This window comes from Haliaeetus albicilla, chromosome Z (genome assembly GCF_947461875.1).
Source record: "Haliaeetus albicilla chromosome Z, bHalAlb1.1, whole genome shotgun sequence".
NCBI lineage: Eukaryota > Metazoa > Chordata > Aves > Accipitriformes > Accipitridae > Haliaeetus > Haliaeetus albicilla.
Window position 1 is genome coordinate 13,991,151 of NC_091516.1, and position 25,785 is coordinate 14,016,935.

At 44.0% G+C, this 25,785-nt stretch overlaps 1 protein-coding gene across 4 annotated transcripts in view; it reads right to left on the reverse strand.

Annotated features, from left to right (window-relative positions):
• The window catches only part of IQGAP2 (IQ motif containing GTPase activating protein 2), a 130,846-nt gene extending 116,351 nt beyond the window's left edge, over positions 1-14,495 (reverse strand). For all 4 annotated transcript variants that reach the window (XM_069776824.1, XM_069776821.1, XM_069776822.1 and 1 more), the window contains exon 1: positions 14,366-14,495. In XM_069776824.1, the coding sequence (XP_069632925.1) occupies positions 14,366-14,411 (46 nt within the window). In that variant the 5' untranslated portion in view covers positions 14,412-14,495. The remainder of the gene's footprint in view (positions 1-14,365) is intronic.
• Between the last annotated feature and the right edge of the window lie 11,290 nt (positions 14,496-25,785).

Below are 25,785 nucleotides of genomic sequence, written 5' to 3' on the forward strand. Positions count from 1 at the left end.
ATTCAGGTGCTCAAAGAACACCTTTAAAACTCTAGCTCCTTTCTACAAACTACCCAGTTGACCTTAAAACCCTCTGCTAATAAACCCTCAGTTTATGTTCCTGAAAAAGTTGCAAGCCTAAGGAAGCAGACTGATGGATCCTGAAGAGGCGATGAACACCAATTGCAAGTTCTTTCTTTCCCTTACAGGCCATCCTACCTCCACTTGCCTAGTCCAAAAGCCATTAACAGGGCCAAGCTTGAAGGCAGCTTGGAAAAGGCTATACTGGTAAGTAGCCTGTCTGGTTGGAAAGTTTGCTTAGTTTCCACATGCTTACAGCAAGAATGACATTTTTCACATCGGCTTTAAAGAAAGCCATTTTTTTTTAAAAGGCTGGTTGGTCAGATTAGCACATCACTAGAGACTCGAGGCATTGAAAATGATATTGCACATTCTGGGAGGAATTTGCAACAGGCTTTCCGTCTCCAGAGGTTGATTCATGAGGAAACAAATAGTAAAGTGTGAGAAGTTCTTGTCAGCTTTATATATTCACTGCTTTCTTAAATAAATAACTTGTGATTTGAATTCCACATATTGACACATTTACCATTTGCTTTGTTCATTTCACTGGAATTACTTTAACCTGTTTGCATTTTATTAGCAATATACATTAACAATCCTCAATAAGAGCCAAAATTTTACCATATGGATTCCATTTCCTTACATTTTACCTGCTGTAACCTCAGATCAACTTAACACAATCAGAATATAAATGAAATAATGAAAAGGACAGTTTAATATTGCCAGGCTAGTAAAATACACTACTCAGCTCTGAAGGACATAGAAAAATGTTAGCTTCTACAGCATGCCTTAGTATCAACCCCGTAACTGGGTTTAGTGAGAAGAAAAATGCCAAGTCTCTTGCCTACAGACACCACCAAATTTGTTTCTAGCATTAGAAAGTTTATACTTCATTTTCCTCTGAGAAGAAGGTATATTGATAAGTCAAATGCATACGCACACCTACATAAAAGGAGGAGTGATTTGTGGAGGGTGAAATACTTTGAAGATTACCCAAAAAGGGTGATAAGCTCATCTGAAAGGCATTCATCCCTCCCTACACAGCGAGCTGGAAGCAGAGGCACAAGTTAACAGCAAAAGGAGACATGCCTGCAGCCTTCTGCTGAAACCAAAGGCAACTTTCATTATATGTAGTCATACTAACATCACTGGTGGCTACTACCCCACACGTAAACATTTGTGGATCAACTACAGGGCAGAAGGCCACTGCAGAAGCAGAGTGGAAGAACAGGAAAGAGGGGCTGGAAACAATCAGGAGGAAGGGCAGAGCACAGACTGAACTCACCACAGTGGCAGCAGGAAACCCAAATTCAGGTTTGTCCACCCCTCATCTGTTTGCACATGTTGATGTTGACCCACGGCTCTATTGGACTCCTACTGCTGCCAGTTTAAATGCTCTGCTGTGCAAACAGCAGCTAAGATCACCCTAATTATGTTGTTTGAGACATCTTAGCGAACACATAGGACCAGAATAAAGCATGAGGCTTACTATATAGCAAAGGGGGACGCTAGAGCCTGAAGAAGCTAAGCATGTCTGACAAGAGCTACTGTTGCTTCACCAAAAGGCAAACTAGTTGAAATCCACAACGAAGAGCATAACACTAAGGTTTTTCATCACTGTCATTATTCTTGGTAGAAACTCAAAAGATCAATGGCCATATAAACAGTAATCAATTAAGGTAACTCCTTAGCAAATGCTGCACAGGATTTTCTGCTAAATCAGAACCCTGTCCTATTTCTTTTTCAATCTTGAAAATGTCAGAAAGCTCATCTGCATTACAGTCTGCGACCAGAACAGTGATTTATAGATACATTTGTAGTAAACCCCTGCTACCTGCAGGCTGGTTAGGGTGGGGTTACTCTTGGCTGTGAGAAAGGAGGAAGACAAGAGCAACAGGGACAGAGGGAGTGAGAGAGGAGGGAAGGGAAGAGCCTTTCACACTTCCTGAAAAAAAAAGTCCAGCATGATATTCTGTTTGGGAGCGAACAGTTGCCAAATGGATTCAATATTCAGATCATTGTGGGGCTGATATCAAAAAGCTTCCTACCAGCAAACTCACAGTACAGCAACCAGCTGGAAGAAGTGTGGTAAGGTGTAGCTTAACGAACAGAAAAGGAGGATGACAAGCAGGAATACTGGAGTGAGAGACAAAGAGAACCTGAGGAGAAAGCTGTGTCAGAGTGTCACTGAGTAACTCAGAAAAGAGCTACACAAATCTCAGGGTCTAAACCATAAGACTCAGGAGGACTGAAACACCAGTCTAGGAAAAGCCATAAGCAAGAGCATCACTGAAGCACTGAGTAAACTTGAAATCACTATGAGAAAGACTGCAGTGTAGAAACCCTCAGCCCTGACATCTGGTCTTAATTCTTTGACAAGTCATCATCTCCTCTCCTTCCCTAGCCAGTCTGTTGCATAGTCCTTCTTCTACCAACGTCGGAACAAATCATCTGCTTCACTCTCTCCATACTCTGAAAGGAGCTCCAGAAGACACCTGAAATGTTGCAGCACATTTTTCCTTCAAGATATAAACATAAGCTTGTGAATAAAAAAGAATAGTATGCATGCCATGAGGTTTGCAGCCTTAAACTTGAAGAACACATATCCCTCTGACTGCCTTGCTTTTCATTCCTAAATAATTTTAACAGCCACAATATCCTTGAAGTTTGTAATTCAAATTCTTTTATTTACAGGCACAATGGCCATTTTTTAATCTCAGTGGGGAGAAAAAAAATCCAAACAATTTATGCATTAGGGATAACACATCTGAAAAATTAGCTTGCACCTACAGACCCATAGAATGAGATTGAACAATTTTAATACAAAAAATGGCTTAAAATTCACAAGAACATGAAGAAATGCTGTATGCTGCAGAACATGAACCCATAGGTATGGCAAGTTTAGATCATGAACAGGATCCCTGCACCCAGAGGCAGAGAGTGAACATAACCATGGCAGTTCCTACCCTTCCTCCAACATTCCCATCTCCCCTGGAAAAGGCAGCTGAGCTGCTTGTGAAACAACTCCCCAAACTGCTGTGCACTCAGCAACTGTTTCTGCAGCTGAGATGGCCCAGCACATGCAGGAACCACAAAAAAAGGATGGAGGTGCCGCATCACGCTCACAGGCAAGGATCTCACCCTAAAACCTCCTGGCCTGGCTGACTGTGCTGGTCCACACAGGTGCAGGAAAGGCACAGGGGATGGAGATGCACCTTCTTTGTTTCTGCTTAATGGGTGAGATGATGATACATTCTTGCAGGAAGAAGGCAAAATCAGTGTATCCATGCAGATAACCAGTTCAGAGGCAGTCCGGTGTCAGCAGTGACCTCAGTTATCACTTGAAGCCTGCTTGGCTGTCTCCACTCCACAGTAGGCAAGCAAGTGCTTGCAGAGTTGTTGGAGTTGGCAGCATCGGCTCCAGGGTAACCTCCTCCCAGTGCTCCCTGCTAGGTCATTTTGGGAGCACACTGCATAGGTAGGCAGACATTGCTTGCAGGGCAATTGCCCACACTGCTTCTGGACAACTCCAGCTCTTGTTTCTCATTTACATACATACCCAGTAATAAGACTTAATTTCTCCTTCATCTTCAGGAGTTAGAACCATAAGAGATAATAAAAGCACAAAAGATTTAAGTCTCTAATCACAGACCTTTGAACAAGGTTTGAAAAGAGCAGGCAAAGCCCCACCCTTCCACTCAGTACATTTAGTGCCAAAATATTGAGATTCAAAACTGCTCTGAGTGACAATGACACATCTACTGTTGTGCATATCACTGCAAAATCATCAGATATGGAGTGAACCAGATGTTCCTCCTAACTTATCAATAAACCCAGTACTTGCATTTCCAAAACAAGTCACTGACAGCTGCACTCACAAGATCAGTTTTCACCCAAATCATACACTTACAAGTTTCCAACTATAACTGTATTAGTTCTACTAAATTCACATTTCCTCTAAACTGACAGCAAACTTATCAATCTCATCTTGAAAACTTACTTTTTCAGGTTACTTGCTTGTGTCTACTCCATAGCCCTCTCCAAAAAGTAAAGTTTGGATTAATGCAGCAAGTACTGACCACAGGACAGCCTCCTCTCTGCCTTGAATCCATTTCCACTAATGAAAGCACCGCAGTGACAATGCTAAATATGAATTGTGAATAAGATATCATGAGCATACTGAAGGCATTGTGTAAACACCTCAAAACAAGCATTCTGCCCAAAATAGCAATACCAAAACCATTAGAATAAAGGAAGCATAACTAGCTTCAGTCATTGCTGTGACAACCATAGTACAAGCAACACGCATAAACTTACCATCAAATTAAGCTATGTGTTTGCAAGTTTTGAAGTCTCTACTGAACAAGGAAATTCACATGCTCAAGGGTTGAGCAGTGACTTTTATCATCTTTTGTGTAGCTGCAGTCTGTTTTCTTTGTTGAAGCACTACTTCAAAAAACCAAGACTTTTGCTAGGACTTCTAATGGTTCTTCAAGCTTTGCCCTGGTTTCCAGCTCACACTCCATGGTCAACCTCCTTATAATAAGGTGTTTACAGCTGCTACAGGGAGCAGACCAGTCTGAAAAAAACAGCTACTCCATCAGTACTACTTTGCCCAGATGAGTCCCTGCCATTCCTGCTCTATAGGGGAACTACTTCTGTAGAGACCCAGTGTCACAACAAGCCTTGTTCATCATCAGTAGTTCTGCTTCTCCTGACCTGCACACTAAAGGCTGTCAAGAGTGAGCACAAGTAAATTACTTCTACCTAACCAGTGACAGTTTTCATGCAAGTGGTCAACTTCCAAGAAAGCCCATACTCTATAACTTGAGGAAATTAAATTGGAATAACTTGATCAGATGTAAATTTGCATCTCAGATGTGCCCAAGAAGCTAGTGCAGACCAGTTCTACTATTGCTATAGGAGCTCCAAAGTCTCAGCTGCTCATTTCTTCATCCTTTTGGGAAGTACAGATAGACCTGTGTCCTGATTTCAGCTGGGATAGAGTTAATTTTCTTTCTAATAGCTGGTATGGTATTGTATTTTGGGTTCAGTATGAGAAGAATGTTGATAACACACTGATGTTTTCAGTTGTTGAGAGATAGTGTTTAGACTAAGTCAAGGATTTTTCAGCTTTTCATGCTCAGCCAGAGAGAAGGCTGGAGGGGCACAAGAAGTTGGGAGGGGACACAGCCAGGGCAGCTGACCCAAACTGGCCAGAGGGGTATTCCAGACCATGTGACATCATGCCTAGTATATGAACTGGGGGGAGTGGGGCTGTGGGGATCACGGCTCAGGAACTAACTGGGCACTGGTTGGTAAGTGGCGAGCAATTGCATTGTGCATCACTTGTTTTGTATATTCAAATCCTTTTATTAGTATTGTCAATTTATTATTGTTGTTATTATTAGTGTCTTCCTTTCTGTTCCATTAAACTGTTCTTATCTCAACCCATGAGTTTTACTTCCCCCCCCCCCCCCCCCCCCCATTCACTCCCCCATCCCACTGGGTGCAGGGGAAGTGAGTGAGTGGTTGCATGGTGTTCAGTTACCAGATCGGGTTAAACTACGACAACCTGCCAATGGGCAGCATTTGCAGCCTGGACAGAAGCAGCCTACCAGTCAGCACCCTCCTGCCATAGATTTAAGAAAAAGGATACAGATGAATGTTGCAGAAATCCATCTCTATTTTTATCAGAAGCTTCTGTAAACATTTACAGAGCTGTTTAATTTTGTTTAAGTGTGGCAAAAAAAAGGGGAAACTACTGAGTGTTATTGCCATGGTTCAGCGTTATAGGAAACACCAGCCCTTGTTTTGCCTGTTACTACCCACAATACTAAGAAATTTGATTCATTTTGTTCTAAAATAACTCACATCAGTGAAATCTTCAGCAAAACCATGTGGTCTTACTTCTCGTGATCTGTATGAAGATAGAAATTGGAGCACAAGCAAGGAGTTTGCTTTACATTTGATAAAAGCTGTGTATTTTCTGAAGCATTCTAATACATTTGTTAAACTTCATTACCATAGTCAGAGGTGATACAAATTCAAAGCATCAAGCAGTCACATCCAATCCTTGCAGGTAAACTGTCTACCCACCTTCAGCAGTCGGCTGCCATGCAACTTCAAATGCCAAACCGAGGCTGGTTCATCTCCCAGCCCCTACTAAATCACAGTGAAGGTATCTGTGCTCTGCTGTGGTCTGAAAAGCAATATTCAAAACAACTTCTGAGCTCAGATGTAGTGAAATCACGTTTACTGTGTGCCTGGTTTTGTAAAAACAGCTGACTATTTTTCTTTGGTAAGAGCTCTGTCCCAGATTCATCTAAACATAATCCTTGCTCTCCTCAGGAATCCTTCATGTTCCTTTTCAGTTAAACCACCACATATCCATGCTGATATTTCAATGCATTATTTATTCTCCTATACTGTATTGAGAACACATGGAATTTAAGACTTGTTTACTATTGAACAGAGGCCAGCCAGCTATCGATTGGGTAAATCAGCTGGGCCTGAAAAACTAAAAATCCCAGAAATAAGCAACATATACTGCAAGTCACATCTCATCCCTACAGTTTTGAGGCCCTGCAAGTCAAGAGTAATTTTACCAGCAGAAGAGGGTTGGAAAAGCATCTTGAATCTTCTTTATGTACAAAAAGAATCTTTCTTTCTTTTTCAAGTAGTCTTATCACTGTCAAGATTTAGACAGTTCCTTACAGTTTTCTTACCACTACGGCATTGCCTGGTGAACACTGCCATGCCCTTACTGACACTTACAGATTTATGAAACTATAGCACTAGAGACAAAATTTCCTGAAAAACATTTCTGTAACTCAAAACTCCCTGGGCAGCAGCGGAGCCGAGAGCAGTCCCAGCCCTGGCAGGCAGGCAGGGCACCATGGTGGGAACGGCACTGCAGCAGAGGCACCGGGGAGACCACTGCGATGTACGCTGCTCCTTCCCATATGCCCCAGTCCACGCTGCCATGCTGCCTGCACATTTTGCTGCTCCACTGCAGACACGCTTTCCACATCTCTAGCAACACAACAAAATCAACTTGACCTGCCGTTCCCTCAGCCGCTTGTGCTCATCCCTGCTCCAGCTACTACATCATGTTGGCAGACCTGCCTGTGGGTTCGTGCTGTGAGCCAGGCCGGGGACCTAATCCAGCCAAAAATAATCCCATAGAAGGAGTCAAGGAGGCTTCTTCCACCAGCAGACCTGACTGAAAGCATATGCGAAACCTCAGCTTCAGGGTGTGGTTCCAGAGCAATTTAAACACATTTAAATTCTGGCTGCCACAGTCCCACCTGGCCAGAAAGTTCCCCCTGCCTTGGGCCAGCAGGCGCAGCTGTGAGATCTGCAGCCAGCCCCTGCAGAGGCCTGAAGTGGCTGCAAATACAGCAGTGCAAATCAGCTCTGCAAAGAAGATTAGCTTCCTGCCAGATTAGGTCTCCGTGCCATTGTATGAGCGTTGGCAAGAGGTGAAGACCACAGCAGCCTGACAGAGCAGCTGAAGGCACCTCTGGCGAGTTCAGGCTGCTGAAACATCACCAGTTGCAACAGTCTGCAGCAAGGAGGTAGCTGGGATCCCAATGTAATTAACACCAGTTAAAAATAGCAACTTCTCTTATGAAAGAAGATAGCCCTGGATACAGGATCATGTTTTTGGAAAAGCAAACCTGTGTCCTTGTTTAGTTTTCAAGTTTTTACCCTGTTTCTAATCACTTCAACCAGACTATTAGACGCAGATATCCCCTGTACTTATTTGCGATTCCCCAAAACGCCTTAGAAACCTCCCTTTAAAAACACAAGTAAAACATTTACTAGCCCATGGTTTGACGTTACAACCCTGTGAAAGAGTGGTTGACTTAATGAAGGCCATTTCTGTAGACAGTTTGGGCATTTCCCATTCCAACTGTCCCTAGATTGATCTGTGCTGTGCTCCTACAAGCTGTAAGGCTCTAATCCTGCAAATGTAACCAGGATACTGAACAGCTATCAAGAACAAATGCAAGAGGATACCCTTAATTTTCAGGAAGAACAGCCAATAGAGGATGGATAGCATGCAGGACTACATATTTCCCATCAGACTTTGGAGCCTGGTAAGAATCAGTTTAAATACCTTGCTAGATGCCGGAAGAGCATTTACTGCACTTTGAAAGAAGCAGGTCACAGTCCACGGGGGAAGACTGGCAGAGACCACATCCTTCATCACTCATTTTAGCTGAAGATGCAGAATGCTTAGCCTGATCCACACAAGCCAAGCAAAGCACCTGGGATGGGGACAGAAGTTTCTGCCCACTTTGGAGCCTGGCAGGCAGGGCAGGGCAGGCACCACACCTTGAGGCAACAGGTCCTTAGGGCCTAACAGTGGTTTGCCAGCAGTTGTGAGTCAGAGCTCTAAGGTGCTCCTTGAATCTAACTCCTGAAGAATTTATACCTGGCCGACCTCTTAACTTGGGCAATAAGTGATAACAAAGAACTGACATAATTCCTCCAGGTAAGTGTTTCTTGCTAGTGCGTAGTCATTTGAACAGAACAGTAATTTAACACTGAAATCTGCCACCAGCATGGGTTCTTAATGGCTGCTTATTTGCTTACACATTTCAAAAGGTATTTAGGAGCCATGCAGAGTTCATACGAACACCACCTGATTCGGTACCTCCCTTGATGTGAGCCAAGGAAGTTGATCTCCAAACCAAAGCATCCTTTTCTCCCCTCCAAAGACCTCCATGCAAGGACCATGGCTCCAATCCCTCCCTCTCCTGCCACATCGCCCACCCTGACACCCTACCAAGGCCCTTGGCTACCACAGAGCACCCTGCCTGCCCCACCACCCCATCACCACCAGGGACCAGCGTACCCTTGGCCGGTGCCACAGCAGCTGGCAAAACAGAACTGGAGCAGTGCCAGGGGCAATGTGTTGGTCACCAGCACAAACCTGCCCCTGTGCCAGGTTCTCAGCAGCCCCCTTCTCCCCCCCAGCTGTGAAGATAAGGCAGTCTGTGTCCTGCAGACAACCCTCTTCAAAGCCCAGCTGGCCTCAGGCTGAAGGGGCCACTGTTGTTTTCTGAAGGTGAATGTAAGCACCAAGGTGCAGGAAGAGCTGATGCACGAATGAGCGGTCCCGGGCCCAGCTCCTGTCCCAGCCCATCTCATCAAGGATTGGCAAACGACATGCCCACAAGCAGGCATTCCTCCCCGCTTGCTTCCCTTCCCCAGGATGGGGAGACCTGGCCCCTGTTCTCCCTGATCATGCTCCCCAGGCTGGGGTGGACACCGCTTCTCCCCCTGTCCAGCACCTGCGCTTTCATTCCACAACATGCAGCAGTTCAAGGATACCCATTCCAAAAAAAACCACTGAAACAGCCTGAACAAGTGAAGCAGGTTAATCATTTCCTGCAAGGAGAAGGGCACAGGAGAGCACACTTGCTTATCATCCCACTGAAATATAACCAACCAGTCCTGCCTATCACTGCCAGGCATTTTTTTTTCCACCTTACATGTAAGATTATTCCTAGTAAATCATAGTCAGCTTGAATTAGCAGCAGTATCAAGCAAATCTTGACCTAGAACAACTAAGTAACTGAAACACCACTTAACAGGACAGCTGCAAATCTGCATACTTCCTATTCCCTGCCTAAGTATTGGACTTGATCTAGCACACTCACGTGTGCTATAAATCCCGTTTCCAGCACAATATTAATATTTCCTGTTTCAACAGTGTTCAAGTAGCTTTAAGCATGCTGTAACACAGCTCTGTCCTTTCTTTACCAAGAGACTTCAGGGGAGATGAGCCTGCTTTGTACAAAAAACACACAGAGAACCACTCCTACCAAATGAATTATGTGCACTTGGTTAAACAAAGCAGTTAAACTTTTCAAGTTCTCATTCAGCAGTTTAATTATTAGCAACCTACAAAAGAGTGGAAGAGATAAACAGTGTATTTGGTTGCCAAATTACACCCATCAATAAGAAAGGAGAAGAAAAGTGTTCTCATAAGCCACAAGTACTACAAGAAAGTATACACCCAAAAGAATGTATATGCATAGGATACAGTTAAGCTTTTTTTTTTTCTCGCTTTAAAAACCCCATCTGTTTTCACTTAGAAAAATCCTATGGAACTTTTACCAAAAGGTTTTTTCCCCTCTTAAATTGAAAAATAGCCATTTGTTTCTCTGCACTTAATAGATACGCAGACAAATACATAGTTTCTGAAGTTAAATGCTTTTTAAAAGCCACTGGTTTGCACGCTTTCACATCCTGCCAAAGAAAGAAGCTAGGTGCAGTTTCATAGAGAGGCGTAGGCTGTGTTTCACTTTAGGTTTGCCCTGCCTGTCTCCACAGGCAGGGCAGCTCTTCTTCACAAAGCTTCATGCTGTTTATTTGTCTCATCTCCTAACTCCTAGTGCCAAACAGAAGCAGTCCTGGGAGCCAGGACCAGAAGTACAAGCAACGCCCTCATCACTGGATACCAAAGTCAAGTTTCCCCTGTATTTGTCCATCTGTGCCCAGTGAAGCTGACCTTCCAGGTTCAGCAGGAGAGATGAAGACTTCTTTAGCTGCCTGTCTCCCAATAGATGTGTCTGATGATGCTGAAGCACCTAGTTTCTCTCCCAGTCAGTATACAGGGACCTGGGGCGCATATTAATTCAGCTCCTCTGAGCATCGAAATGCCTGAAATCCTTGGCAAATCCAGACACTCATGGCTTCACTCACTGTAGCTTTACTACATTCCTGGAAGTGTGGTGAAGCCATTCAGACATTTCTTAAAAACTTAAGTGTTTGTTTCTGCACACAGGTTTCAGAAAGAACTAGCTAAAAAGTACCTGAGAGTGTTAAGAAAAAGGCATTCTCAAAGATACACCGCTGCCTGATTTGCTATTTTCATATGTTCAAAACTTCACTTCTTGGCACATCCAAGATTTATACCTTTTCTCTTCATAATCTTCAACAGCACCAAGCATTTTTGTAGTAAAAATGGCTCATACCCTAAGAGTTGTATTACAAGTCCCAATTCTCTGCAGTTCTGTGAACCTCTGCATTTGATTGTGCTGCAACTGAGAAATAAACCAGGCAATAGCTGTAGCCAGACTGGAAACCAGCTACATAAATTCAGTTGCAGTGTGCCTGTTAACACAGTTTCTGCTGTATAAGCTGCTTCCTTGTACTTTTATGATCTCACTTGAGTTGGCACTGGATATGAATATCTGAAAGACTCAATGGAGCACCGACAGAAATCTTTTCCGCATCTTTTTTTAAGCTATCAACAGCATGCAGAGTTGGAGGCACCTTTCAATGAGTGGTCCAGGAAGCCACAAGGCTTTGGCCCTAACAGGCTTAGAGAAGGTTCAAAGACTTTGCTCTGAGCTCCTGTTTCTCCCATGAACCATGTTCATCCTGAACTAGCACCCACCTAGAAAGGGATCCTCTTGCTTGGTTTCATTCAGATATTTCCTGACTTTAATGATTAAAATGATCAGCTCTAAGAATTTTTTCTAGATGAGTATCTTTGAGTTACTACATCAGCAAAACTTGTAATGCAAAGCTAGTTTTCAAGTTAGGGATTTGTCTTCCCAGTTACTCAACTTTGTGCTACAAGGTCTTATGCTAAGGGACACACTTTTTTTCCCCCAGTGGTATCCATCAGGCTACAAAATGTAGCCAAGATTTGCATATATCTTCCTCTCTAGTTATCAAAGTGAAATGCCACTGATAACCATGCATTCGTTCATATAGTCCCCAATGGAGAATTATCATAGTAAAATGCTAACCTTCTTCAGAGCACCACACAAACTCTGCCAGGAGCCTGAAGCCAAAGTCAAAAGTCCAAGTAAAGTTAAATGTTTAAAACAGTACTAGGTCACTAAAGCAAGGAGTCTTAGTAATTCAGTAGCCTAACTTGGACAATTTATTAACTCTTCTAGGAAATCCAGCATAGATGTGGTGTTCAACATAGGGAACTGCCAACGTGCAGTTTTAGTTATGAAGAGAACCTACAACACGTGATGGGTTTCATAAGATTTGAAGATATTTCACCAGATCATGCTGGTGTAAGTTTTTAAGTTAGGGAGCCTTTTTAGGATGCTGCTTCTCTCCTCATTCCAAAATGGCAGGCAAATACAGTGTAGATAAAGCATATTTTATTTTCTAGACACAAGCTAAAAAACGAAACATGTACCCACAGTTGTGACACCACTACAGACAAGGTTATGGTTCGTTCTTTGGTGTATGGAGTTCTCTGTGGACTTCTTTGGTGTGTTGGGTTTTTTTAAATATAGGCTTCAGCCTGGCATATTTGAGGAGCCTTTGCCGAGTCCTATGAAAGGAAGGTTGTGTCAAAGCTTCCCGCAGCAAAAAAATATCCATCCTAAAAAAAGAGGATGCAGTGCAGTACAGCAGCCACAGCCTCTCACTCAGGGAAGGACAGAATTGCCACTGGAGCCTGAGCAAGCAGGCAGCATCGGTCAGAGGGGAAATGGCATCAGGAAAGCCAAGAAGGATGCTCTCACCCACTCCTGTCCCTGGGACAGAAGACCAAATGCCAAGAGAGTGGCTACAACTCAAAACACGAACTTCTCCCTGGTCATCACAGCAAAAAGCTTTGAAGTATCATAGCAAAGCATAAATACTAAAGGGACAGACCATATCTTTAAAACTTTATTCAGCATCCCTAACTGGTCATTCTTACCCCACAATAAAAAAGGCCCAAGATTCTTAAAATACCCTGAGCAGCTCTGGCAATAAGGTAAGTCAACCTCAGCACCCAGGCAGGAACCAAAGCACAAAGCACAAGCCCTTTGCTTTAAGTCAAAGCCTCATCTTTGAGCATATTGGACTTCACGGCAGACTAGCAAGTGCTACGTGTCCAGACTCAGATGTTCTGATACCTGTCAGACCAGATCTGCACAGGAAAGCCCCTGATGCTTGGAACCCGATGGGCACACCACATATACTTGAGGAGTTTCTGCATGTCAGGCAAGTGGACCAAGGGCCAACCTGGGGCTGGAGCACCATGCAGTACACTGCCTGGACACTACCCTACCACAGCAGCAGTGGCACAGCAAGCCAAGGTGACCAGGAGATTGGCTTCACAAGCAAAATATTCACCTTTGCTAACACGCTAGCATGGGCACTTAGCCTATCCATAGTAACCACTCAAAAAAATGTTATCAGTACTGACAACTGTGAACACACCTTGAAAATCTCTCATCCACCTACTAGGTAGTGCACATGAAAAACGCACCTACAGGCAGGTTCCACAGACTGCCTCAACTGCAGGCATCAATAGAGGAAAATGCTCAGGAGGGCACAGCACACTCCGTGCTGAAGGTCCCGCTGCCAAGCACCGCCTTTGCTGTCCGCCCTGGGTGGAAGCAAGGTGACCCCTAACACTGTCAAAGGGTTTTGTGCTTCTTTCAAAAAAAGAGGTTTCAGAACCGGTTTTAAACAAAGCTGCTGTGCTAGACCTGGGAAGCTGCTCGTCAGACCACAGGATGCCGGGGTTGTGAGCTTTGCAAATAATTTGCATGTTCACATTTTGCAATGATCAGAGGCATTCCTTACAGGGATGGCACAGCCAAGGGCTTGCACTTCTTTGCCCACAGGAACCGGGAGAAAGCACAGCCCGGTGCAGGATCCCAGCAGGGCACAGAAGCGCTGAGAGAGCCCTGCAGCAGCAGGAGGGAAGGTGCTTCAGGGCTTTTCTTAAATACAGGTTTGAGAAGTAAACACACCTCCTCTGAGAAGAGATGCCTGGTACCTGCACTGCTTCTCGCCTCACCCCAGTTATTATTTAAAGCTACAAAGGTCTAAACCCACGTTATTAAAGTTAGAAAGCAAAGTTTTGATGTTATAATCCGAAATTCCGAAGTGATAATCGAAAGGTTACAAAGTTACAATCCGAAGCGCTAGTCACAGCTCAAGTTATAAAGCTACAACCCAAAGCGGTACCTGTAACACCAAGTTGTAGAGTTAAAACCCAAAGCTGTAGCTCTAACCTAAAACTCCCAAGTTGCAATGCGGAATTACAGCTATAATCCATTCAGCAAGTTTCAGAACAAAACACAGCCCCACGAAAACCTGTTCAAAAAACCCCAGCCGCAGCTCGCTGCGAGCTAGCCTACAGCAAGCCGGAGCGCTGCGCGCTGCAACAGAGTCTCTCGGGCGGGTTTTATTTCCCCTCAAGTCCCTCTTTTAATATTAAACCGAGGAAGCCGGCAAGGGAGGGGGACCAAAGAAAAGAAGAAGCAGGACAAAAAAAAAAAGGCAAGCCTGAAGTGCCCCCCCCGACCCCACTCACAGCCGTAGCGGGGCCGCTGCAGGGACGCCAGCTCCTCATGGTGCATCCTGCCGCCGCCGCCGCCGCCGCCGGGAGGACGGCGCCGGCCGCCGCCCGCCCTTCTTATGCGCGGCCCGGGCCCCGCTGATTTGCTGCCGCCCGCGGCCGCCACCGCCCCGCGCGGGGCCGAGGCCACCCGGGGCGGCTCCGCGCGGGGCCGCCGGGCGCCGCCGGCCGGGAGAGGCGCGTGTGCCGCGGGAGAAAAAAAAAAAACAAACAAACAACAAAAAGCAGTCGTCGTCGTCGTCCCCACGCACAAAAAGGGAGAAAAACAAAGGGGAAAGGGAGAGAGAGAAAAGGAAAAAGGGAGAAGAACGCGGGGGGGGGGAGGGAACCCAAGCCAAACAGATCAAAAAGCAGGAAAAGAAAGAAAATCCCCAAACCGAAGAAGCAAAGACGAGCAAAAAAAAAAAAAAAAAAAGGCAAAGCAAAACAAACCCCAAAATTAAAAAAGGCAACCCCCCAAACAAAAAAACCCACACCCACACAACAAAAAAACAGAAAAGAAGAAGGAAAAAAAACAACCCAAACAAATCAAACCGAAAAAAGCAAACACCTCAGAAAAAAAAAGCAATTTGAAAAGGAAAAAAAAAAGCAATTAAAAACCCCAATCCCACAATGTGAAAGGCCAAAGCACCCCCCCCCCCCCGCCCTCTCCCCCTCTGGCGTTTTGGCAGAGTGGGCTGTGAAGAAGGGTGAAAAAACAAGCCCAGGACTCCCTCCTGCAACTTCGCTCTTTTGAGGAACTCTCACCCTCCGCAAGCAGTATTTTTGCTGCGCTGGGAAGCCACCACCACAATCTGCATGGCATCTTCGGAGTGGGGTGCGCCCACACAGGCCTGTCTCATGTTGGTGCCACTTTCTGAGGGGTTTTGCCAGGGAAGCAGGGCATGTGCCTGTGTTTGTGGCTTCTCTGGTATCCTCAGAGAGGGCTTGATTTCAAACAGCAAAGCAACAAATCCGTGGGTCAAAGGTTCGTATTTTGTGGCCACAGGCTCCCAGGTGACATCTGAAATGCAGCTGGAGGTGGGCAGGGTCAGGGGTTTCTCAAATGCAGGTGTATTATAGGGAAGGAACATATCTTCCTGGCAGTCTCTAAGCCCCTGACATGCAGTTTGCTGGAAGACAGAGGGTGAAACTGTGTCTGTGCACAGCCATAACCTGCCTCACAGAGCCCGTGGGACACACTGCACCTGAGCATGCTTGTGGTTTAATGCATAGCCAGGTGACTCTCGATGGGTGTTTGCAGATTGTCTGGAAGATTTCAGTCATTTCTGTTTCAAAATAAAACGGTGCTGCATCTATGGACTCTCCTCTGTCGTTTTCCACAGGTTTGAGGATGTCTGTAGGTTGTTTGCAAGGCCTTCGTTTTGCTCATTCTCTGTCTCTGGCTGTGCTGGGTGTGGCTCACAGGTTGAAAATATGCTGAGGGGGGAAAGACACTCCTGATAGTAGTTAAAACATGGATTATTCAGGGGGAAAGGACTGAAAGGTTCAGGAGAAAAATGATGCCAAACAAGAAACACTGTTACTTTTCTTGAAGTCATTTTGATATTCTCTGCTCCCTTTTCCTCCATCCCTAGAGCCCAGGGATGATGACTTACTGTAAACTTGTGTGATGCAGGCACTGGAAGAGCTGCAGTCCACACTTGGCTTTCTGAATGCTTTCTTGAATTTTAAACAATCACCCATTTACTTGCTTCTCCTCTTATAAAAGAAAGAAAGTGGGTGACCAACATGGAAATGAAGAAATTGGCTTCTACAGTTTAAAGTGCATTCAAGTTGATTGAAAACATTACATTTGCTTTAAAAGACCGTTTGTACTGCCTTTTATACTGTTATACTTAGCCTAAGTCAAGAAAACATTGAAGAACACTTTCTCTCTCCATTTCTTTTATTCTTTAGACAAATTCAGACACATCAAAGCTTTCTTTAAAATATTTTTTCTGACTAAAATCAAGTGGACTTGTCCCCCTGAAAAGCTTATTTTTGACAGAGCTGCATCACATTTTAAACAGCAACACTTCTCTCTTGAGAAGTGCTCAGCCTGGTGTGCAGGGTGCATAGATGTGGTGTGACACGGTGGCAGGAGGGTCTCTTCCCTGGAGGAACCATCTGGCAAAGCTCTGGAGGGTCTCTGCAAGACAATGCCAGTCTCTGGTGTGTTTTCTTGCCCCTCGCTCACTGTGGTTGGAAAGGCAAGGGTGTGTGCAGCTGTGGTGTCACATGCACATACGTTGACAGCACCGCTGAGAAAATGTTCATCCTTGTCTCAGACTCTGTACCTGTAACAGGTCCTTGGCCTCCTCCACCCCACGGCTCCCCTTGCCCTGGACTGGCACTGGCATTTTTGGCACCACATGGGGACTCAACTAACTGCTCCAGATGAAAAACTAACTTTTTTCTTTCGGTACCGTTACTTCTTAGGCCAGCAGTTCCTCCATCAATTTCACCCAGCTGCCTCTCGAATGCGAGTGCCAGCACAGAGCTGGGGGCAGCCTGGGGAGAGAAAAGAAAGGCCAGGGTAGGGAGAAGTGAAAGTGTTTTTTTGGCAGCGGTAACCTCTGTAATGCTTGCAGAACAACAGGCACGACAGGAACCAAATGCTCTCAGCAGGAGATGAGACAGGTAAAAGAATATTGGAGTAACAAGCAGCAGCCATGCGGGTCTGCTCATGACCTTTGGCATTAGATTTGTTAATCCCTGGTTTTCCGACTTGAAAGGCAAACTCCGTCAGCTCTTCGTGGCTTGAAGATTTAGACACCTCTGGCAGGAACCAGGCAGAGGGGCTGCAGTCTGCCCCTGCAAGCTGCTGGGTGCTGCACGTCAAGCAGGGGAGCAGCCCCTCTGCACCTCCCTCCTCTCCTTCCTCCTTCTCCCCCTTTGGAAGCACCACTGCAGCTGTGCCCTGCACGCACTCAGCTGGCCAGAGTTTCCCTGCAAGAAAGGCAGCACACCATGCATTCTCCTACCATCTTATGGGAACCTGATTGCAGTAATTGATGTAAAATCAACCACAGACTTTTAGTCAGCTACACCAGAACTAAGGCTATGGACCATATTCTCTTTTAAGTACTCAAGTGCTCTGCTTTTATAGTAACTAAGAAGCACACACTTAAGAAATCAGTATAGTCAGCTATCTAGAGTAAATGTTTGAATGTGAACATTTCCTGTTCGCACTCTGGGTCCTTTAATGGAGCTTAAGATCAATGTCCTCGCCATATTATCAAGGACATCGTGCTGTGGATAACGTATTTCCTACTGCATGCTTGCTAACAGTGCAGCTCCAGCCTCTGCACCTGCCCGTGAGCAAAGCAACACGCCCCTATAGAGAAAAAACGTGGGAGCAAGCTCAGGGTGAACGGGCTGTATTTAAATACACCGACTGTATTTTCAGAGGCAGCTATGGACTGCTCCAGATCTAACAGGAAAGTTAAGAGCAGGGAGGGACAATAACATACCCTTCCTACATCTCACTGCCTGCACTTGTACCAAAAAAACTGCAGAGGCCTCTGTTACTTCATGTTTCCTCACAGTCCTGCTGTGTACAAAGGGATTTTATATGGCGAAGGATATTGATATTTGAAATTCTTGGGTGGCTTATGTAGCAGTGACGCAAGTACATGCAGGTAATTAGAGACACTAGGCTTTTTGTTGGAAATAGCAGCTTTAATATCACTTTTTCTGTGACAAAACCTTTATTTTATTGGTAAATTCTATGCCTTTGATGGCTGCATTCGTCCTACAGAAAGGAAAACTGTATTTGCTAATTTAAATGAGTCTTCTTTTTTTTCCCCATTAGGTATGCAGAGAAAGACCATATCCTTTTTATTTTCTCCGGAGAGAAAGACTGGGCTGGAGAAATTGCCCCGGTAAGCAGGAGCAGGGAGCAGCTCCTTGGGTGGGTCAGCCTGAATCTGTGCAGCACAATACAGGAGGAGATTAGCTCCAGGCAGTCTCCCAGTTACCGCAAGGACCTTTTCAATTGTTTCCTTCGTGCAGCTAATTAAAGGCTGACAAACTCAAGCTGGACTTGCCACACTGGCGTTTATGCAGACCCAACAGCAGTGTGTCGTAACCAAAAATGTCCCCTTGCAGTCAGCAGGCCTTTCCCTTTCTGGTGGGTGAAGGGACGGTGACTCTTGGGTACCACGGTGGCAGAGCTGGTCCTCATACACTGACAAGGATTTCAGCAGGAGTGCCACGTAAACCCAGATTAATAATTTTGCATAAATTGGAGTGAAAAGGCCGTCACTGCTGTGTTTATGAATCCAAACCAAAGGTCAAGAAGCACTCAAGGCAACACTAGGAAACACAAAATCAGGAAGTGCCCCCCCAGTACAGCTGCCTCTATGGTCTGCCATGGGTCTTGCAAGAGGCCACCTCTGCGGGGAAGGGGATCAGCTGCAGGGATCAGCACTGGGAACCAGGCTGGATTACAGCCTCCCCCTCAGCATGGTATTTGTGTTATGCATTATTTATTGTCATGAGGTAAGTAAACAAATAAGTTATCAGATAGCTGGCCACAGGGATCCCTGAAAAAACACAGCTAGTATCAGTGGGGAGGCTGTAACTCCCCTGCTCGGGAAAAGCAAGCGAGGGACATCACTTGCCTCTGCTCCCTGCCGTGTGCACCCACAAGAGAGAGACAATGGTGCAACTCAGCACTCCCCTTCCCCGATTCCCCTCTCAGCTCTTCTCTTCCAACGAGTGAGACTCTGTGGTCACAGCAGAAACCCTAGTTAAAAAAGTATATTAAGCTCAAGCTAGACCAGAGCTATGTCAGTCAAAGCATCCCAAAAGAATGTGAGATGTCACAAATTCAAAATACTGTGGCACACTGAATGGGAGGTTAAAATGAAGACCCAGAACAGAACTGCTGAAGTGATTTTTCTCTCTCAGCAGCAACGGTTCCTTCCTATTGAGGAAGTGATTTTAACTTCTGAACGGTCCTGTCGTACAGTCAGAGGCAACACTGAATACCAAAACTCAATGTCTAGAGGAACATGTACCTCAGATTTTATAATGGCTGCTAGGGCGAGCCAAGGTAGTTGGAAATATGCCTAACTGAGCTCTGCTGAGCATCAATATAAATAAAAAATAATAATAATATTGTTATTTATCTTGAAATTGAAAACCCAGTTTTTAAAAGTAAAAGAAATAGTTTGTGGGATGGAGGGAAAACAAACATGTGGGTAACTTTGAGCCAAACTTTTAAAGAAAGAAACCAGAGGATGTGTATTAAAACGTGCACACAAGACTTTGTCTATAGTCTTTTTGTATAACACTGTTACCCAAAAAAGAACACGATTAGAGAAATTACTTCAGTGTCAGAAAGCTGTCATCTTTCTACCACTTGCAATTCTCATGTTGTTTGCCTTAAAGCTGCAGCTACCAAAGTAAGAAGGTGCTTAAGCACCTGCACTTAAGTTGTTCTGAGGAAAAGAGCCATTCTAGACCTTGTGTTTTATGGGAAAACCTGCAAATACAGTCCTGAAAATATCAAAAGCCATATACCCCCCAGCATTTTTGTCAGTAAAACCTCATGATTTCTAAGTTAGTGCTGTGAATCCAAAGATTTTGATTTCAAACACTGACCCCCTGGCAACAGCAATACTGTGACTCTCCAGTGACTCTTCCCAGGTCCTGAATTGCATGTTGCAAGCCAGAGAAGCACCACTTACACTGATGCTGCTGTGCTCATGGGGCTATCTGTAGGGTCACACTATTATCTCAGTCATGGGATCGAGCTGACTTAAGGTTCCTCTTCCTTGCCCAAAAGCTGTGATTTTTTTTTTTTTTTCAGAAGCCAGCTCAGCTCCCACAGAGCTGCTTAAGTATAAAAGAGGGCAAAGTGACGTGTCCTGTCCTGAAAGTGAGAAGCAGTGGTGGGGTGGGTATACCAGGTTATACCATAGCTTGCTGCATCTACCTCTAATTGCTTCATGTTATGCATCCTAACCTTACATAAGGTGCATTTCTAAGAGGTACTTTCATATGTCCTTTCCTATCAGGTGAGGGGTCCCTCCGCTTTTCCCATCCTGGCAAGACTTGGTTAAATCCTGCTTGCCAAGGTACCTAAGAAACCAGTTTCTCTGCTTGAACAGGTTTAAAAAAAAGAAGTATTTGTTCAAAATGTCTTGGACAAATGCCCTGGTTCCTGAAAAAGTGGCAAGAGTTTAGCAAGATAGAGGTGGAAATCTTCCTGCAAGAGCTCTGCCAGAAAAGAGCTTTTTCCATTTGTCTGTTGGAATAAATATTTATTCATTTAACAGAGTACTTCGGAGTGGAGTGACCCTCCTTGTCTAAACATAATGAATGACCATAAAAATGAATTCAGAACTGTTTGAAAGCAGGGAACATCTGTGCCCCGCTGCAGCTCGCAGATTCAGCAAAAAAGCATTCTTTAACGGGTTGGATGTAGCAAAATTAAAATCTTGATTTTTTCCTCATATGTTATCCACAAGCTATAAGTGGTCTGCTTGTGGCAGTGTTTCTTGGGGGGAGGGGGATTTTTAGGGGGTTTGGGGTGGGGTTTTGCAGGGTTTTGTAGTACAGCATCTGTGTGCTTCTTTGTGATTGCATGTGCTTAGCAATGTTTCCACTCCACTAAAAGTCTATGCATTATTCACTCATTATTGTATTATTTATTTATTACTCTCAAGGCAGAGCGCTAGGAGCTTTGCATTTACAGCGTACTGAGTGATAGCTAAGGCAACCCTACAACTATTTCTTGCCTGCCAACAGTTGCCCCACTGATAAAGCACAGGCTGAACTCCCATGGATTTCCACTAGACTAATTCTGGTCGTCTTATTTCCACCACTTTTCCACTGGCACTGCTCCAGTCTTTTGAAAAGCTCCTCATTATTCACATTAGTGTAAAAAAATGAAGAACACGTCTAAAAGACTGACAAATTCAGGCTCTGGGAGGCTCGGCGAGGAGAGCTAATTCCAGCATCCAGAACCCTTCACAGGCAACACAGTGTCAGCAGCATCCTCTTATTTAAATCAAAATGGCTTCAGTTTGAATTACACTCCTGGAAGTGGCTTTGTTGTTTTTCTAAGGGAAAAAGGGTATTCCTCAGATAACCAGATCCCAAATCTGTTGCAGCTGTAGCATTAAAATCAGTATGTGAAATTCCAGGTGAAAATGAACCAGAAGCCTGTGTAGGCGGGGGAGCGCTGGGAACCTGGCACTGGTTCATTGGGTTATGGCAGCACCACTTGTGGAGAGGCCCAGAGCCGCCCTCACCTCGAGACTTGTGCCACCAAAATGCATGGCAGAGGTGAGCCCATCCCCAGCTCAGGACAATTTGCTTACCTGTCTCACAAGATGTGTGGTACCTGCGCAGTGGGTTTACCTGCAAGCAAAGGATCTCAGCCTGCTGCTGGGCGCTGGCAGCTCAAACTCTGTGTGAGCTTTATATTAATAAGGTCTTTCCTTATCCTTTCCATTAGCTATTTTTCTTACTCCACCTGTAGGTCAGATTGGCAATTGCACTGTTTCGATGTTGAGCTGTTTATCTTCTATAACCAGATTACCAGCAGTAAGATAGGCTCCCCCGACATGGCCAGTGTTAATGTTTGCACATAGGGAGGGTCCTGTGTCGTTGTGAACAGGTATTTTTCCTTGGTTTCAATATTCGTGTAACAATAGTAATGCAAAGTAGCATATTTACTTACAGATGACTTCTTAAACAGGTATGTGCTCTTGTACACCTTTATTTCTCTCATTTTATGATCAGTCAATAGTTCTGAAATGCCTTTGCCAGTCAAAGTCCAGAGTTTTCCCCTGGGAATTGGACTCCATACGCCCATGTATTCTGATCTTCAACAATTATTACGTATTTTATATGCATTTTAGCTCACAAAACACAGTATCACAGTCCTACCAAAGACCGGTTAGAGCTCAAACTAGCAGTGTAATACTAATACTGCTGTAACTCAAGAGTATAACAGTATCTTACTGTTCCTTGGTCCTACTCCAACATCTTTACTAATAGCTAGTGACCTCTTTTATTCTGAACAGATTCACCATTTTATTCAAATTTAAAAAGCTCTGATTTTAGCTAAAGACTGAAAGGACAAAGTCAATCTCCTCCTGCATACTGAGAATTGGGCTGCTAAGTAATTGTTCTCAAGGACCCTGAGCTTATTTTCCATATAGTTTTACTGGCAAGTAACAAAACTATGGTTTCTGTAACTCCTTATGGGCAGAATAAGAGGAAAGGGGGAACATACTCATAGACAGCATTTGACCAAGGGCCCAGACCTGCTGGATGGGAAATAAACCTGGGATAAAACATCCTAACTGATACGTAATCCTACATGCCAAGAGGATTGCCTTTCAGATAGTCTAGCTCTACCACCAATGCTGCAACACTGTTTGTAGCCCGAACCTGGAGTTTGCAAGGGAGTCCTTGGGGAAGCGGCAAGGATGGCTGCTCAAAGCTAAATGATGTAGCAAATATGAGTCCACTAATGGCTTCACTTCCAGGACACTGGAGAAGGTGGATTACTTTTAGTTTTATCTGATTCCTAGTCTCTCTAAAGTCCAGTCTGACTGCAAAGCAAAGGATTTTTTTTTTTTAAAGTCAGAAACCCCCTGAGAGTCCCAGGGTTAAGTGGTTTGCAGTCTGTATGGGCACACAACACAATTAAATATATTACGATACAACCTGTTGTAAAATGCACAATTCAGAGCTATTGTAACCACTGACAAAACCACTGTTGTTCTGCAATAAACAAACTCTGTGTATTATCATGAAACTTTTTTAATTAAAGTGCCATTTGCCTATGGGAGAATTGAGATTAGATCTGTAGCCTAGACTGTATCTGATGAGAATTCAGCCAAACTATCTGGATATCCAAACAATATTTTAAGTGGTTACAGCAGGCATTTTACACTTAATTCTTGCAGCTAACTATTTTTAAGCATTGGACTGTGTGTTTGAGGAATACTTTGACAATTTCCCATTCTGTGACCAGAAGTGCCACAGTCCGGCTTTTCTGAGGGATAATAGAAGTTAATCAGGGATTGATAAGGCTGACACTGGTTTGTCTTCTCACTTTCAAAGCTGGAAACATTGCCTGGGTTGATCAGTGTAGGCATTTCCAGATGTAGTTTGTTCAGGCATTATCACTGGTGGCAGGAGCTGCAGCTTCTGCCTCCAGGTCTAAATGTAGGGACAGCATTTGGCTTTCTGAGCAGAAGTCATACAGCACTTTGAAGATGGCAGTGTACCCTAGTGCAGTCAATAGGGGTACATAGATCACAGCTGACAGACCTTAGTGTTTGCATAATTCAGCAACTGATGTGGTCAGGCCCTTACTTCAAGCTCTATCATCCTCTCCCAGGAAGTCTCTCCATAATACGGTTTTTGATGTGTTCCCAAGCTGTTTTGCACATGCACTGTTAGTCTGCTATAGTAATACGAAATCATTACTGAGGTCCTAATCAGACCAGTTAGGTCCACTCTGGGAGCCAGAAGTAACATGATGTGAAATGCATCTGCAGAAAGACTGGATTCAGCTGCATACCGTGGAAGTTTATATATGGTGCCACCAGAAAACATATAGAATGGTATCATTTTCAGTTCAGCTTAATATTTTTAGGAAAGCCTATGAGGAACATTAATTCAATGTTTCTTTTCTCTGCTGTCAATGTAAAGCACTATAAAAAAGTTCCAGAGATGACAAAACAGGATGGGAAACGGTTCAAGTTAGATACTGATTTCACATCAGCCTAATATTATCATGTGCCTAACTTTACAATTGCAATGGATTAAGTAACAATCATGGCCTAGCTGGTATCCCAGTGGAAAGCAAACCATATGGAGTATGCATATGATCTATTTTAACATTTGGTCTCAAGTATGCACAGTGCTGGATACCACAAATGCCTCCTCTTACATTTGCATTCATAGTCTCTATGTATTCATCTTGTCTCACACAATATATAGACGTGCACACATACACATAGTGCTCTGAACTAAGCATCACCTTTTTGCTAGCATAACTGTGTCAGCCAGGGGTATATACATGTAAGTTTGCAAAAATTCTTTGGAGAAATGCAGTCCTACAAGCCAAAGTGTCCTTTTTTCAGGGTGATGTGCTCCAACACACGATTACCTGCTACCGAAGGTTTTCTAGAGATTAGGTGACGTTTCTGAAAGGCAGCTATGAAGAATATGTTCAAGTCTTCTCCCACACTCCCTTTTGGATTATTATCTTATCTTCTGCACAAAAGAGGTTGATTTTTTCCCAGAATGAGACTAGGACACACAGGCATAAAAGCTTCATCTCCACTAGAGGATGAGAGCAGTGTAGTTATAATACCAATCCCCTTCAAATGCAGGTAAGTGAGGGTATAAACTAAGGAGACTTAACATATGGATTAGTACTTCTGTTGGTTATACTCAATAAACAGGGAGAGTTTTTTCTGTACTGTACCACAAAAAACTCCAGTTGCCAAAGGACAGTCACAAAATCGTACATGTACTTGGTGGTCGGGTTTTGCTGACAGTACCCTTGTAAGAGCTGAAAAATGCAGCAATTCACATTTAGCTTAACTTTTCCTTATTGGTGCACAGTTGAAGAGGCTCATGTGTTTTGTTTAGTCCACCATCTGTTTGGACCAACCTATATTTGGAAATGTATTTCTGATTCAGCCATGGGGATGGCAGAATATAAATAATTCAGCAGTTTTTTGTTATTTTAAAGTTACCACATTTGATCTGTTGAAGTTTTTTGGAGGCCCTTGGCGCACAAATGTAGTGAAGAACTAATGTTATTGCAGTGCTGCTTCAGTTTTTTGGGTTTGGGTTTGGGGTATTGGGGGATTTTGGGGGGGTTTAGGCCTTTTTACTAAGGTCTTATGGAACCATATTTTATTGTATAAATTCCCATTGGCCTGTTGGATGCATGGATCATCATACTTTGCAGCAGTATGCTTTTCACATAGAGTTAGATTAGACACGTTAGGTGATAACTTACCCCTGCAATGCAGTTATGCAGTGAAAGGCCAGATGTCTATTTTGTGCAATTATGTACCATAAAAGTATGAATCCCAGATGGTTAACTAAAGAACTTTGTCTCTTGCAACCACAGAACTTTTACTCTGTCTTTTTTTAGAGTCTTTTACATTTCTTTAACTTCATTAACTTGTTCCATGTTTTCTTTTAATACATGTTCAACCTCTCTTACAGGCACTAAAGATGAGATACATAGAGAGCCTTTGTAAAAGAACTATTAGGGTAAAACAACTGTTTTCAGTGTTTTGTGGGTAGTGAAGAATGATGTTCTGGCTATCATCACACCTGATATGTATTCATTGCAGAGAACAAATCTTTATTTGAATATAGTGGAGCAAAAAATGCCC